The 15,416-nt window shown below is 46.9% G+C and overlaps 1 protein-coding gene across 1 annotated transcript in view; it reads right to left on the reverse strand.

Moving 5' to 3' along the window:
• Positions 1–15,416, reverse strand: part of SPTBN2 (spectrin beta, non-erythrocytic 2) — a 137,678-nt gene that overhangs the window by 32,339 nt on the left and 89,923 nt on the right. The window contains exons 18-24 of the mRNA XM_070766198.1: positions 13,941–14,087; positions 13,566–13,829; positions 10,464–10,688; positions 9,945–10,034; positions 8,119–8,391; positions 5,721–5,851; positions 4,591–4,795 (exon numbers count right to left, since the gene is read on the reverse strand). Coding sequence (XP_070622299.1) covers positions 4,591–4,795; positions 5,721–5,851; positions 8,119–8,391; positions 9,945–10,034; positions 10,464–10,688; positions 13,566–13,829; positions 13,941–14,087 — 1,335 coding nt within the window. The remainder of the gene's footprint in view (positions 1–4,590; positions 4,796–5,720; positions 5,852–8,118; positions 8,392–9,944; positions 10,035–10,463; positions 10,689–13,565; positions 13,830–13,940; positions 14,088–15,416) is intronic.

Raw genomic sequence — 15,416 nt, forward strand, 5'->3', positions numbered from 1 at the left:
TGGGAGTGGAAGTCCACCCATCTTAAAATATGCTGGCTGGGGAATTCTGGGAGTTGACGTCCACCCATCTTAAAATATGCTGGCTGGGGAATTCTGGGAGTTGACGTCCACCCATCTTAAAATATGCTGGCTGGGGAATTCTGGGAGTTGATGTCCACCCATCTTAAAATATGCTGGCTGGGGAATTCTGGGAGTTGACGTCCACCCATCTTAAAATATGCTGGCTGGGGAATTCTGGGAGTTGACGTCCACCCATCTTAAAATATGCTGGCTGGGGAATTCTGGGAGTTGACGTCCACCCATCTTAAAATATGCTGGCTGGTGAATTCTGGGAGTTGACGTCCACCCATCTTAAAATATGCTGGCTGGGGAATTCTGGGAGTTGACGTCCACCCATCTTAAAATATGCTGGCTGGGGAATTCTGGGAGTTGACGTCCACCCATCTTAAAGCTTGCTGGCTGGTGAATTCTGGGAGTGGAAGTCCACCCATCTTAAAATATGCTGGCTGGGGAATTCTGGGAGTGGAAGTCCACCCATCTTAAAATATGCTGGCTGGGGAATTCTGGGAGTGGAAGTCCACCCATCTTAAAATATGCTGGCTGGGGAATTCTGGGAGTTGACGTCCACCCATCTTAAAATATGCTGGCTGGTGAATTCTGGGAGTTGACGTCCACCCATCTTAAAATATGCTGGCTGGGGAATTCTGGGAGTGGAAGTCCACCCATCTTAAAATATGCTGGCTGGGGAATTCTGGGAGTGGAAGTCCACCCATCTTAAAATATGCTGGCTGGGGAATTCTGGGAGTGGAAGTCCACCCATCTTAAAATATGCTGGCTGGGGAATTCTGGGAGTGGAAGTCCACCCATCTTAAAATATGCTGGCTGGGGAATTCTGGGAGTTGACGTCCACCCATCTTAAAATATGCTGACTAGGGAATTCTGGGAGTTGACGTCCACCCATCTTAAAATATGCTGACTAGGGAATTCTGGGAGTTGATGTCCACCCATCTTAAAATATGCTGGCTGGGGAATTCTGGGAGTTGACGTCCACCCATCTTAAAATATGCTGGCTGGGGAATTCTGGGAGTTGACGTCCACCCATCTTAAAATATGCTGGCTGGGGAATTCTGGGAGTGGAAGTCCACCCATCTTAAAATATGCTGGCTGGGGAATTCTGGGAGTTGACGTCCACCCATCTTAAAATATGCTGGCTGGGGAATTCTGGGAGTTGACGTCCACCCATCTTAAAATATGCTGGCTGGGGAATTCTGGGAGTGGAAGTCCACCCATCTTAAAATATGCTGACTAGGGAATTCTGGGAGTTGATGTCCACCCATCTTAAAATATGCTGACTAGGGAATTCTGGGAGTTGATGTCCACCCATCTTAAAATATGCTGGCTGGGGAATTCTGGGAGTTGACGTCCACCCATCTTAAAATATGCTGGCTGGGGAATTCTGGGAGTGGAAGTCCACCCATCTTAAAATATGCTGGCTGGGGAATTCTGGGAGTGGAAGTCCACCCATCTTAAAATATGCTGACTAGGGAATTCTGGGAGTTGATGTCCACCCATCTTAAAATATGCTGACTAGGGAATTCTGGGAGTTGATGTCCACCCATCTTAAAATATGCTGGCTGGGGAATTCTGGGAGTTGACGTCCACCCATCTTAAAATATGCTGGCTGGGGAATTCTGGGAGTTGACGTCCACCCATCTTAAAATATGCTGGCTGGGGAATTCTGGGAGTTGACGTCCACCCATCTTAAAATATGCTGGCTGGGGAATTCTGGGAGTTGACGTCCACCCATCTTAAAATATGCTGGCTGGGGAATTCTGGGAGTGGAAGTCCACCCATCTTAAAATATGCTGGCTGGGGAATTCTGGGAGTTGACGTCCACCCATCTTAAAATATGCTGGCTGGGGAATTCTGGGAGTTGACGTCCACCCATCTTAAAATATGCTGGCTGGGGAATTCTGGGAGTTGATGTCCACCCATCTTAAAATATGCTGGCTGGGGAATTCTGGGAGTTGACGTCCACCCATCTTAAAATATGCTGGCTGGGGAATTCTGGGAGTTGACGTCCACCCATCTTAAAATATGCTGGCTGGGGAATTCTGGGAGTTGACGTCCACCCATCTTAAAATATGCTGGCTGGTGAATTCTGGGAGTTGACGTCCACCCATCTTAAAATATGCTGGCTGGGGAATTCTGGGAGTTGACGTCCACCCATCTTAAAATATGCTGGCTGGGGAATTCTGGGAGTTGACGTCCACCCATCTTAAAGCTTGCTGGCTGGTGAATTCTGGGAGTGGAAGTCCACCCATCTTAAAATATGCTGGCTGGGGAATTCTGGGAGTGGAAGTCCACCCATCTTAAAATATGCTGGCTGGGGAATTCTGGGAGTGGAAGTCCACCCATCTTAAAATATGCTGGCTGGGGAATTCTGGGAGTTGACGTCCACCCATCTTAAAATATGCTGGCTGGTGAATTCTGGGAGTTGACGTCCACCCATCTTAAAATATGCTGGCTGGGGAATTCTGGGAGTGGAAGTCCACCCATCTTAAAATATGCTGGCTGGGGAATTCTGGGAGTGGAAGTCCACCCATCTTAAAATATGCTGGCTGGGGAATTCTGGGAGTGGAAGTCCACCCATCTTAAAATATGCTGGCTGGGGAATTCTGGGAGTTGACGTCCACCCATCTTAAAATATGCTGGCTGGTGAATTCTGGGAGTTGACGTCCACCCATCTTAAAATATGCTGGCTGGGGAATTCTGGGAGTGGAAGTCCACCCATCTTAAAATATGCTGGCTGGGGAATTCTGGGAGTTGACGTCCACCCATCTTAAAATATGCTGGCTGGTGAATTCTGGGAGTTGACGTCCACCCATCTTAAAATATGCTGGCTGGGGAATTCTGGGAGTGGAAGTCCACCCATCTTAAAATATGCTGGCTGGGGAATTCTGGGAGTTGACGTCCACCCATCTTAAAATATGCTGGCTGGGGAATTCTGGGAGTGGAAGTCCACCCATCTTAAAGCTTGCTGGCTGGTGAATTCTGGGAGTGGAAGTCCACCCATCTTAAAATATGCTGGCTGGTGAATTCTGGGAGTGGAAGTCCACCCATCTTAAAATATGCTGGCTGGGGAATTCTGGGAGTGGAAGTCCACCCATCTTAAAATATGCTGGCTGGGGAATTCTGGGAGTTGACGTCCACCCATCTTAAAATATGCTGGCTGGTGAATTCTGGGAGTGGAAGTCCACCCATCTTAAAATATGCTGGCTGGGGAATTCTGGGAGTTGACGTCCACCCATCTTAAAATATGCTGGCTGGGGAATTCTGGGAGTTGACGTCCACCCATCTTAAAATATGCTGGCTGGTGAATTCTGGGAGTTGACGTCCACCCATCTTAAAATATGCTGGCTGGGGAATTCTGGGAGTGGAAGTCCACCCATCTTAAAATATGCTGGCTGGGGAATTCTGGGAGTTGACGTCCACCCATCTTAAAATATGCTGGCTGGTGAATTCTGGGAGTTGACGTCCACCCATCTTAAAATATGCTGGCTGGGGAATTCTGGGAGTGGAAGTCCACCCATCTTAAAATATGCTGGCTGGTGAATTCTGGGAGTTGACGTCCACCCATCTTAAAACATGCTGGCTAGGGAATTCTGGGAGTTGACGTCCACCCATCTTAAAATATGCTGGCTGGTGAATTCTGGGAGTTGACGTCCACCCATCTTAAAATATGCTGGCTGGGGAATTCTGGGAGTGGAAGTCCACCCATCTTAAAACATGCTGGCTGGTGAATTCTGGGAGTTGACGTCCACCCATCTTAAAATATGCTGGCTGGGGAATTCTGGGAGTGGAAGTCCACCCATCTTAAAATATGCTGGCTGGGGAATTCTGGGAGTGGAAGTCCACCCATCTTAAAATATGCTGGCTGGGGAATTCTGGGAGTGGAAGTCCACCCATCTTAAAATATGCTGGCTGGGGAATTCTGGGAGTGGAAGTCCACCCATCTTAAAATATGCTGGCTGGGGAATTCTGGGAGTGGAAGTCCACCCATCTTAAAATATGCTGGCTAGGGAATTCTGGGAGTGGAAGTCCACCCATCTTAAAATATGCTGGCTGGGGAATTCTGGGAGTTGACGTCCACCCATCTTAAAATATGCTGGCTGGGGAATTCTGGGAGTGGAAGTCCACCCATCTTAAAACATGCTGGCTGGTGAATTCTGGGAGTTGACGTCCACCCATCTTAAAATATGCTGGCTGGGGAATTCTGGGAGTGGAAGTCCACCCATCTTAAAATATGCTGGCTAGGGAATTCTGGGAGTGGAAGTCCACCCATCTTAAAATATGCTGGCTGGGGAATTCTGGGAGTTGTAGTCCACCCATCTTGTTGAGTATGCCAAACCTGGAACTGACAATACGGGGGGCCAAGCAGGTCATTCTATAGCTTAACCTAGGAGTCGGCTGCTAATTTGCAGGTGAAAGGGGTGTTTGGGGGCATAATTTTAATTTTTTTTAAATCGTGAGATTTGAGCGGGCTCTTCCTGCCACTCCAGATGTCACAGGCCTGAGGGCGAGACTCACCGTAACGTGTTCGTAATCCTGGCCAAGTTCGTGGGAGGCCGCCACCACTTCTCGTTCCGAGATCCATTGCTCTAAGTCATCTACTTCACGCTTCAGTTGGCAGAGACGGAGGTGCTCCTGCAGTTTGGCCCGACGCTCCTCAGCCAGGTCCTTCAGGCTGGCATACAGCTTGTCCACCTGGCCTTGCCGAAGATTGATCCGCTCACTGAAAGCCAAGGGAAAGAGAAGGAGGAGCTATTCATCATTATCATCATCATAGAAACGTAGAAACATAGAAGACTGACGGCAGAAAAAGACCTCATGGTCCATCTAGTCTGCCCTTATACTATTTCCTGTATTTTATCTTAGGATGGATCTATGTTTATCTCAGGCATGTTTAAATTCAGTTCCTGTGGATTTACCAACCACTTCTGCTGGAAGTTTGTTCCAAGGATCTACTACTCTTTCAGTAAAATAATATTTTCTCATGTTGCTTTTGATCTTTCCCCCAACTAACTTCAGATTTTGTCCCCTTGTTCTTGTGTTCACTTTCCTATTAAAAACACTTCCCTCCTGGACCTTATTTAACCCTTTAACTTTTAATCATATTTTAATGACCACATAATTTCTTGCAGGGTGGACTCCGGGGAACTGAATGGAGCTAGCAGAGCGGTTTAATGGCCGGATGCTCTTCCTGTTCACCTATGTGGAGTTTTGTTCGGCAGATATATTCTCATCGTGCTCAGAAAAATAACTGCCTCTACCTAGGATTGAACGCACAGCCTCCTGATTGTGAGGCGAGAGCTCTGCCTCTAGGCCACCGCACCACCCAAAAGTTTCCCTATCATAGAGTCTCCTCCTAGCGCGGCATCCTTTTTCCTCTACCTGTCCTAGTGGGAAGCCCTATCAATTGTGGAGCTGACTGGAAAACCTGCCCCTTGCCACAGAGTCTCCCACTGGTATGCCTTGTCCCCTCCCTCTCCAAACACACACCCTAACCGGAAGATCCTCTCAAAATTGTGCTGTCGACCGGCAAGGAGCCACAGCAGAAGGATGAACGAGCCACATGTGGCTCCAGAGCTGAGGGTTGCTGACTCTTGAGTTAGGTGAAGAAAAGTGCTTTGTAAAAGCTAAAGGCAGGGAGCCCTTACCTTTCAGGGTGGCCGTTATTCACCATGTCCCGGCTCTGGACGGAGAGTTGATGGACAGTCTGGGCATAATCTTCCAAAGCCTGCTCCATCCCCAGGTGTTTCTTGACTGTGGCCTGAGCAATCAGTTCATCCTAAGGAAAAGAAAACCACACAGGTTTTTTTTTTTAAAAATTCCTCAACAAAATGCTACCAGTTTGGGTGTGTTGGCAGCGGTGGTCATCGGTGGTTTGGAGAACTGGTAGTGGTAGCCGTATGAGGCTCTGTCCACCCACCACCGTTTTTATTGTTTAACCCTCTGTGCACGGACAATGCTTTCTGCACATGGACAGGGGGTGAAAAAGCGCATGTGAGGATGGTGCGTGCATGAGCGAAGAGAGCAAATCATGCGGCTTCCGAATCGATAGGGAAGATATCTACCACGTCTGCTGGAAGTTTGTTCCAAGGTTCTACTACTCTTTCAGTCAAATAATATTTTCTCACGTTGCTTTTGATCTTTCCCCCAACTAACCTCAGATTGTGTCCCCTTGTTCTTGTGTTCACTTTCCTATTAAAAACCCTTCCCTCCTGGACCTTATTTAACCCTTTAATATATTTAAATGTTTCGATCATGTCCCCCCTTTTCCTTCTGTCCTCCAGACTAGACGGATGGAGTTCATTAAGTCTTTCCTGATACGTTTTATGCTTAAGACCTTCCACCATTCTTGTAGCCCGTCTTTGGACCTGTTCAATTTTGTCAATATCTTTTTGTAGGTGAGGTCTCCAGAACTGGACACAGTATTCCAAATGTGGTCTCACCAGCACTCTATATAGTGGGATCATAATCTTGTTAGACCTCTAGCTATGCAGCCAAGCATCCTACTTGCTTTCCCTGTATGTGTATGTATATGTATGTCACATGTTTTTGCTGAATTTGAAAATTAGGGGAGACTAGGATAGATCTATTTCGGCCTTGTTCTGGCCTCATCAGCTAGCCATATACAGAATATAGTTTGTTGGCTATGAATAAATTAATTAACTGCCTTGGAAATGGCTCTGGGCTGGGTCGAGGAGCAAAAGAAAGCATTAAAAAGCTCCTCCCACATTTGGGTATACAGTGATCCCTCGAGTTTCGCGAAACGCTATATCGCGATTTTTAAAAAAATATTAATTTAAAAAAAAAACCACTTCCGCGTTTGGCTTCGGGAGTCAGCTGGGAAGCGGCGCGGCTGTTTTAAAAGGTCGCAGCTGGCCTGGGGGGCTTCCCAGCACCCCCCCGAACCCCCAACCTGGGTCTTCCCGGCCGCCCACGCAAAGGGGAAACCCCGGCTCCTCGCTGATGCCCGCCGCTCGCTCGCCCGCCCGCCAGCAAGAGGGGAAGACCCAGGGAAGGTTCCTTCGGCCGCCCAGCAGCTGATCTGCTCGGTAGCGCAGCAGCAGCGAGGAGCCGAATCGGGGTTTCCCCTTTGCGTGGGCGGCGGGGAACGCAAACTCCACCATCTACGCATGCGCGGCCATAGAAAAAAAGGGCGCGCATGCGCAGATGGTGTTTTTACTTCCGCAACCCTACATTGCGAAAAATCGATTATCGCGAGGGGTCTTGGAACGGAACCCTCGCGATAATAGAGTGATCACTGTACCAGGGTGATTTGACAGGAAAAACACACACACATATCTCTTTAATTCACTCTTTAATTCCACGTACACTGCTCAAAAAAATAAAGGGAACCCTTAAACAACACCATATAACTCCAAGTAAATCAAACTTCTGTGAAATCAAACTTTCCACTTAGGAAGCAACACTGATCGACAATCAATTTCACATGCAGTTGTGCACATTCAACTTTGTACAGAACAAAGTATTCAATGAGAATATTTCATTCACTCGGATCTAGGATCTAGTGTTATTTGAGCGTTCCCTTTAATTTTTGAGCAGTGTATAATGCAGTGGTTGGTTTAGCAAACCCATTGTTCAGTACAAGGTAATTTCCCCTAAAGCTGGCATTAAATGCCTGTTTTTGCCAAAAATGTGATGTCAGAATTACATGACTTCAAGATATCGAAAAGGGTTGTAAAATGCGTATTTGTTGCAGAGAGCACCAGATGTGGTCATGTGATCATAGGGGCAGAGTAGCTATCAGAACTTTGAACCTGGGACTTAAGCAACCTTTAGGAGGCCTGTTGGAACATCAGTCACTAAGTGAGTGGTCTTAAATTGAGGACGACCTATTTTTATTTATTTATAAAATATATTGGCCTTCCATCTTTCCCCAAGGTAACTCTGGGAAGCTTGCAGTTTGAAAAATGTTTCTTATACATGTACATTATTAAGACACAAATAAATGAAAGCCAAACGTTAAAATATAAACTATAAACTTTTCATTGAACCGAGCAAATCGTCATTTTAAGTTGGCAGACCTACTTTTGCCTTCTCCTCCGACATCATGTGCAATTCTTGTTCGCCCATCCAGGCCTCGGCTTCTGCGGCGTCAAAGTAAAACTGCTGGGCCATTTGGGCTTTCTCCAGCCGCCCATGCCGCTGGTCCACCTGGTCTTGCAGCTCCCGCCATATCTCCTCTAGCGTCTCAACCCGGCCCTGAAGCTCCGCCTCCAAGCCACTGCACGCCAGGCCCTGCCACCTCCCGAGGATGTCGTTGATCCGCGGCTGGTGACCTTGGATCTCTTTCTGCAGAGTCTAAGAGAGAGTCCGGGAGAAAGAATTAGCTGAAGGGCAGTCTTAAAAAAAAAACAAAAAACCCAACATCCATACGAGTACAGTGGTACCTCTACTTATGAACTTAATTCGTTCCATGACCCAGGTTCTTAAGTAGAAAAGTTTGTAAGAAGAAGCAATTTCCCCCCATAGGAATCAATGTGAAAGCAAATAATGGGTGCAATTGGGGAAACCACAGGGAGGGTGGAGGCCCTGTTTCCTCCCAGGAGATTCGTAGAGAGGCCCCACAGAGGCTTCTCCCTGCCTTTTCCGGCACTGTTTCCTCCCAGGAGATTCCTAGAGAGGCCCCACGGAAGTTTCTCCCTGCCTTTTCTGGCCCTCTTTCCTCCCAGGAGATACCTAGAGAGGCCCCACGGAGGCTTCTCCCCACTTTTTCTGGTCTTGTTTCCTCCCAGAAGATTTGTAGAGGCCCCACAGAGGCTTCTCCCCTCCTTTTCCAGCCCTGTTTCCTCCCACCAGATTCCTAGAGAGGCCCCACGGAGGCTTCTTCCTTCCTTTTCCGGCCCTGTTTCATCCCAGGAGATTCCTAGAGAGGCCCCATAGAGGCTTCTCCCCAACTTTTCTGGTCCAGTTTCCTCCCAGGAGACTCCAGGCCCCACAGAGGTTTCATCCTGCCTTTCCCTGCCTTTTCTGGCCCTGTTTCCTCCCAGGAGATTCCTAGAGAGGCCCCACGGAGGCTTCTTCCTGCCTTTTCCAGTCTTGTTTCCTCCCAGAAGATTCCTAGAGAGGCCCCACGTAGGCTTCTCCCTGCCTTTTCCGGCCCTGTTTCCTCCCAGGAGATACCCAGAGAGGCCCCACAGAGGCTTCTCCCCTCCTTTTCCAGCCCTGTTTCCTCCCAGGAGATTCCTAGAAAGACCACACGGAGGCTTCTCCCTGCCTTTTCCGGTTACAGTTTCAGAGGCTCGGGTTTGTAAGTGGAAAATGGTTCTTGAGAAGAGGCAAAAAAATATTGAACACCTGGTTCTTATCTAGAAAAGTTCGTAAGTAGAGGCGTTTGTAGGTAGATGTACCACTGTAGTTGACTTTATGACCACAATTGAGCCCAAATGTTCTGCTGCTAAGAGCGACATGTGTTGAGTTAATTTATGACCTTTCTGGCCATTGAGAGTCGCTGAAGTTGTTTAAGTTAGGAACATGGTTGTTAAATGAATCTGGATTGGATTTGCTTGTCAGAAGGCCACAAAAGGGGATCACATGACCCTGGAATTCTGCAGCCGCCACAAATATGAATCATTTGCCAAGCACTCAAATTTTGAGCGTGTGACCGTGGGGAGGCCGCAACGGCCATTAGCGCGAATAGGGAGGGAGGCTCTTATATTTTAATTATGGGGGTTTGCATGGGAATTAACTAGATGTCCTTCATCAGTGCCGAAATGATGTACTCAATAAAGTTTTGCACTGGGAGACTGGAGCGTCTCCACCGTGCTTGCTTTGGCTGGGTTCGTCAGTCAGAACTTTGACGTTTTGCTACGTAATGGTGATGACCTTCATTCCCTTTCCAAGATTGTCCTCACCTGGTTCTTCTTAATCAGCAGCTGGACAGTGGGCAGGTCTTTGCCATGATCAGTGGAAACAGCCATGGGCATCCTTTCCTTCACCCATAACTGCAGGACGAGAACAGAGGTTAAAGGGTAGAAAACTTCAAGAAATTCTGTAGGACAAACCCCACTTTGTACTGCTCTCTTTGGGGGGGAGCAATCTTACTAATCTTGCAGTAATAAATGTCACCTTATTTTTTAAAAAACCTGTGAACACGTTCAGTTTTAGATAATTCCACAGTCACTGAATTTAAACCTGCCTGGGATAAACATATATCCATCCTAAGATAAAATACAGGAAATAGTATAAGGGCAGACTAGATGGATTATGAGGTCTTTTTCTGCCGTCGATCTTCTATGTTTCTATGTTCGTCTTTCCATTTTATTTTCTGCTGTTGAACGACCGCAATAAAGTTATCTGATTCATGAAACGTGCTTTTCCTTTTTTGTAAAGTCCGTGGGAATGTGTCCCCTTCCCCTTCCGGGTCAACTCACAATTTCATCCTCTAGGTCACGGTTGAACTGGTGCTCCTCCTTGGAGGCCAGCAGCTTCTCACAACGTTCCCGCAGCGGTGCTCTCAGCTCCGTAAATTTGCCCTCCACTGACCGCAATTTCCCGTCCACTTCCACCGTGTTGGAATCCTCCTGGCTGAGGGCTAACGCCTGAGCTTTTAGCCCTTCCACCTCTTTTTCCCGCACGTCCATCTGGTTCTCTAGCAACTGGAAAGGAAACAGTTAAGGAATTTATTTATTTTATTTATTCAATTTTTATGCCGCCCGTCTCCTTAGACTCAGGGCGGCTTACAACATGTTAGCAGTAGCACTTTTTTTAAACAGAGCCAGCCTATTGCCCCCACAATCCGGGTCCTCATTTGACCCACCTCGGAAGGATGGAAGGCTGAGTCAACCTTGAGCCGGTGGTGAGATTTGAACCGCTGACATGCAGATCCACAGTCAGCTTCAGTGGCCTGCAGTATAGCACTCTACCTGCTGCGCCACCCCGGCTCTATTTTTTTAATTGCCCACCCCTGTTTTAGAGGGTCGTTGAGGCCACTTGGAGGTTTATCTTAAGTTAATTAATTGGATCCAAGATATCGTATATTGTTCATTATATGTTGTAAGTCGCCCTAAGTCCTTGGAGAGGGATGGCATAAAAGTCCAATTAATAATGATAATAATGATAATAATGATAATAATGATAATAATGATAATAATGATAATAATGATAATAATGATAATATTGATAATAATGATAATATTGATAATATTGATAATAAAGATAATATTGATAATAATGATAACAATAATAATAATGATGATAATAATGATGATGATGATAATGATAATAATAATTTATTAGATTTGTATGCCACCCCTTTCCGAAGACTCGGGGCAGCTCACAATAACAATAACAGTATAGTAGAAATCTAATAGTTAAAACTAAAATTAAAATCCCACTATCATTAAAAAAAACAACAATCAATACTACACAATCGTACCATACTCAAATCTTACTAGTCAGAAGGGGGCGCGTTAGTCTCCCCATGCCTGACAACATAAATGGGTCTTCAGAGTCTTGCAGAAGACAAGGAGGGGGGAAAGTTCGACTCTCCGGGGGGAGTTGATTCCAGAGGGCCGGGGCCGCCACAGAGAAGGCCCTTCCCCTGAGTCCCGCCAGACGACATTGTTTAGTCGACGGGACTCGGAGAAGGCCGACTCTGTGGGACCTAATTGGCCGCTGGGCTTCGTGCGGCAATAATTCCATGTGATGCTGGCTGTTCTTGGAAGATCTGGAAATGTCGGCTGGTTTAGAATGCAGCAGCCAGAACAGTTTTACACCAGCCTAGAGTTGCCTATGTGCCCACCTGGGAATTGGACTGACTGCCAGTCTACTTCCATGTAAGTTGGAGTATGGTACTCAAGGTCCCACTCGTCACCTTCAGGCTGGTGCTTCTGTCCTTGTTCTAGGGCGAACACAGCGAGACCTGAGCTGCCTTCCCTATGTATGTATGTATGTATGTATGTATGTATGTATGTATGTATGTATGTATGTATGTATACAGTGATACCTTGTCTTACAAACTTAATTGGTTCTGGGACGAGGTTCTTAAGGTGAAAAGTTTGTAAGACGAAACAATGCGTCCCATAGGAATCAATGGAAAAGCAATTAATGCGTGCAAGCCCAAAATTCACCCCTTTTGCCAGCCGAAGTGCCCGTTTTTGTGCTGCTGGGATTCCCCTGAGGCTCCCCTCCATGGGAAACCCCACCTCCGGACTTCTGTGTTTTTGCGATGCTGCAGGGGAATCCCAGCAGGAGAATCCCAGCATGGCAATGTGATACATGTGATACATGTGTATGTATCACATGTTTAAACAACCCAATATAACTCCAAGTAAATCAAACTTCTGTGAAATGTCTATTTGCATGTGGGTGGACCCACCTGGAGACGGGCAGAGGAGCAGAGTCTCGCTTCCTAAGTCCACTGGAAATACAGTATGTGTTTTCCGATGGTCTTAGGTGACCCCTGTGAAATGGCTGTTCGTTCCCCCCCCCCCCCCAAAGGATTCCTGACCTACAGTTTGAGAACCGCTGGCACTCTAAGGGAGTGATTTTCAGCCTTTTTTGAGCCATGGCACATTTTTTACATTTACAAAACCCTGGGGCACATTGATTTGGGGGTGGGGGGGGGCAGCTAAAAAAAGTTTGGACAAAAAAAATTTCTCTCTCTTCCTCCCTTTCGCTCTATTTCTCTCTCCCTCCCTCTTTCTCTCCCTTCTTTTTTCTCTCTCTCCATCCCTCTTTCTTTCTCTCTTCCTTCCTTCCTCTCTCTTTTGCTTTCTTTCTCCCTCCCTCTATGTCTTTCTCTCTCTCAACTTCCCTCCCTCTCTTTCACTCTCTCTCTTTCTTTCTCTCTCTTTCTTTCTCTCTCTCTCTTGCTCTCTCTTGCTTTCTTTCTCTCTCTTGTTCTCTTTCTCTCTCTCTTGTTTTCTTTTTCTCTCTCTTGCTTTCTTTCTTTCTCTCTCTCTTGTTTTCTTTCTCTCTTTCTTTCTCTCTTTCTTTCTTTCTCTCTCTCTTGCTTTCTTTCTCTCTTGCTTTCTTTCTCTCTCTCTCTCTTGTTTTCTTTCTCTCTTGTTTTCTTTCTCTCTTTCTTTCTCTCTCTCTCTCTTTCTCTCTCTCTCTCTTTCTTTCTCTCTCTCTTGTTTTCTTTCTCTCTTTCTTTCTTTCTTTCTTTCTCTCTCTCTTGCTTTCTTTCTCTCTTGCTTTCTTTCTCTTTCTCTCTCTCTCTTTCTCTCTCTCTTTCTTTCTCTCTCTCTCTCTTTCTCTCTCTCTTGTTTTCTTTCTCTCTTTCTTTCTTTCTTTCTCTCTCTCTCTTGTTTTCTTTCTCCCTCTGAGCTTCGCAGCACACCTGACCATGTCTCACGGCACACTGGTTGAAAAACACTGCTCTAAGGCTCCTACTTGAGCAGGGGGATGGAATGGAAAACCTCCAAGGTCCCGTTCCAACTCTGTTAGGCTATTATCAGAAGGGGCTTGGAGAGCTGAGTTCTTTTGACCTCATGTCCTTTTTCCTGGTGCGAAGTTTCCCACTCCTTTACCTGCTGTTTCTTGAGCAAAATGTTGACGCTGGTCAGGTCCTTGCCGTAGTCGTCGGAGAGTAGCTGAGCCCGCATGCCGCTGAGCCAAGCCTCCAGGGCCGAGCAGCTCTGCGTGAAGAGCTCGGCCCGGTTGGCGTCGAAGAGGCACCGAGCCTTGCTCTGGGTACTGGATTCCAATTCTTGCCAGAGCTTCTGAAGCCCATCCAGCTTGGCTCTCACCACGGGCTCCAGTTCGGGCTTCTCTGACACCAGCTGCTCCCCTTCCTGCCAGAAAGGAAAGATGGGAGGGGAGAAGGTTTCAGAAATATCTTCCAAGGAGAAAGAAAAGCGAGCCAAGCCAAGGGCAACAGATATCTTTCATTTGTATAAACCCACCTTTTGGATCTTCTCAAGCCAGCCCTTGTTGGAAGCCAACTCCGCCATGAAGGCCTGGTGCTTCTGCCACTTGGTGTGGAGGTTCCGGGCTTCGTCGTAGGACATGTCTTGGGCTGAGAGCATCTTTTCGTTGATCCACAGAGTGAGCTGGAGGAGAGACAAAGAAGGATGAGCCAGGCCTATCTTGGTACCTTGGGCCAGTGGTGTTGCCAGCTGATGCAGAGAGTGAGAGTGAGGGAGAGATAGACCTGGATGAACCTGAAGGACCACCAGAGGTGGCAGACATGCCAATGACAGTAGAATCTGACAGAGGAGGAGGAGGAAGATCTGGAACCTTTGCTAGATGCCTGCTTCAGAAGAGTAAGAAAAAGACAAGCATGAAAAAAAGGAAGTACAGTGATACCTTGTCTTACAAACTTAATTGGTTCCTGGACGAGGTTCTTAAGGTGAAAAGTTTGTAAGATGAAACAATGTTTCCCATAGGAATCAATGGAAAAGCGATTAATGCGTGCAAGCCCAAAATTCACCCCTTTTCCCAGCCGAAGCACCTGTTTTTGCGCTGCTGGGATTCCCCTGAGGCTCCCCTCCATGGGAAACCCCACCTCCGGACCTCTGTGTTTTTGCGATGCTGAGATTTCACTGAGGCTCCCCGCGCTGGGAAACCCCACCTCCGGACTTCCGTTGCCAGAGAAGCACCCGTTTTTACACTGCTGGGATTCCCCTGCTGGGATTTCCCTGCAGCATCACAAAAACACGGAAGTCCGGAGGTGGGGTTTCCCATGGAGGGGAGCCTCAGGGGAATCCCAGCAGCGAAAAAACAGGTGCTTCTCTGGCAACAGAAGTCCAGAGGCGGGGCATTCCAGTGGCGGCGGTGGGTTTGTAAGGTGAAAATAGTTTGTAAGAAGAGACAAAAAAATCTTAAACCCCGGGTTTGTATCTCGAAAAGTTTGTATGACGAGCTGTTTGTAAGACGAGGTATCACTGTACAGTGATCCCTCGTTTTTCGTGGGGGATGCGTTCCAAGACCACCCATGAAAAACGAATTTCCATGAAGTAGGGGAAAGGTATTTTTTTTATGTATTTAATGAGTATTTGGACTTTAAAAACCCACCCTTTGCATTAAAGAGTCATTCTATAATGTTTCTCAGCTGGAACTACATGTGATATCCTACCAGTTTCTTTAATAAAGTACAGTAGTACTGTAGAAGAATTCTATGAATTTTGAATGGATTTAAAATTTTGAATGGATTTAAGCCCCCTTTGGAAACCCGTGAAGTAGCAAATCCGCAAAAGATGAACCGCAAAGTAGCGAGGGATTACTGTAGTCTGTAGTTCGTTAACTCTAGGGAATTGTTGACCATTCTCTACAGGTACAGTATTTAAGGGTGGTGTATGGGAAATTTGGGGTGGAGTTTCAATGTTTTGCAATGGAGTCAGTTGATGTTTGAGGTTTCAGCCAGGTTACGCTAGCCAACT

This window comes from Erythrolamprus reginae, chromosome 13, assembly GCF_031021105.1.
Source record: "Erythrolamprus reginae isolate rEryReg1 chromosome 13, rEryReg1.hap1, whole genome shotgun sequence".
Classification (NCBI taxonomy): domain Eukaryota; kingdom Metazoa; phylum Chordata; class Lepidosauria; order Squamata; family Dipsadidae; genus Erythrolamprus; species Erythrolamprus reginae.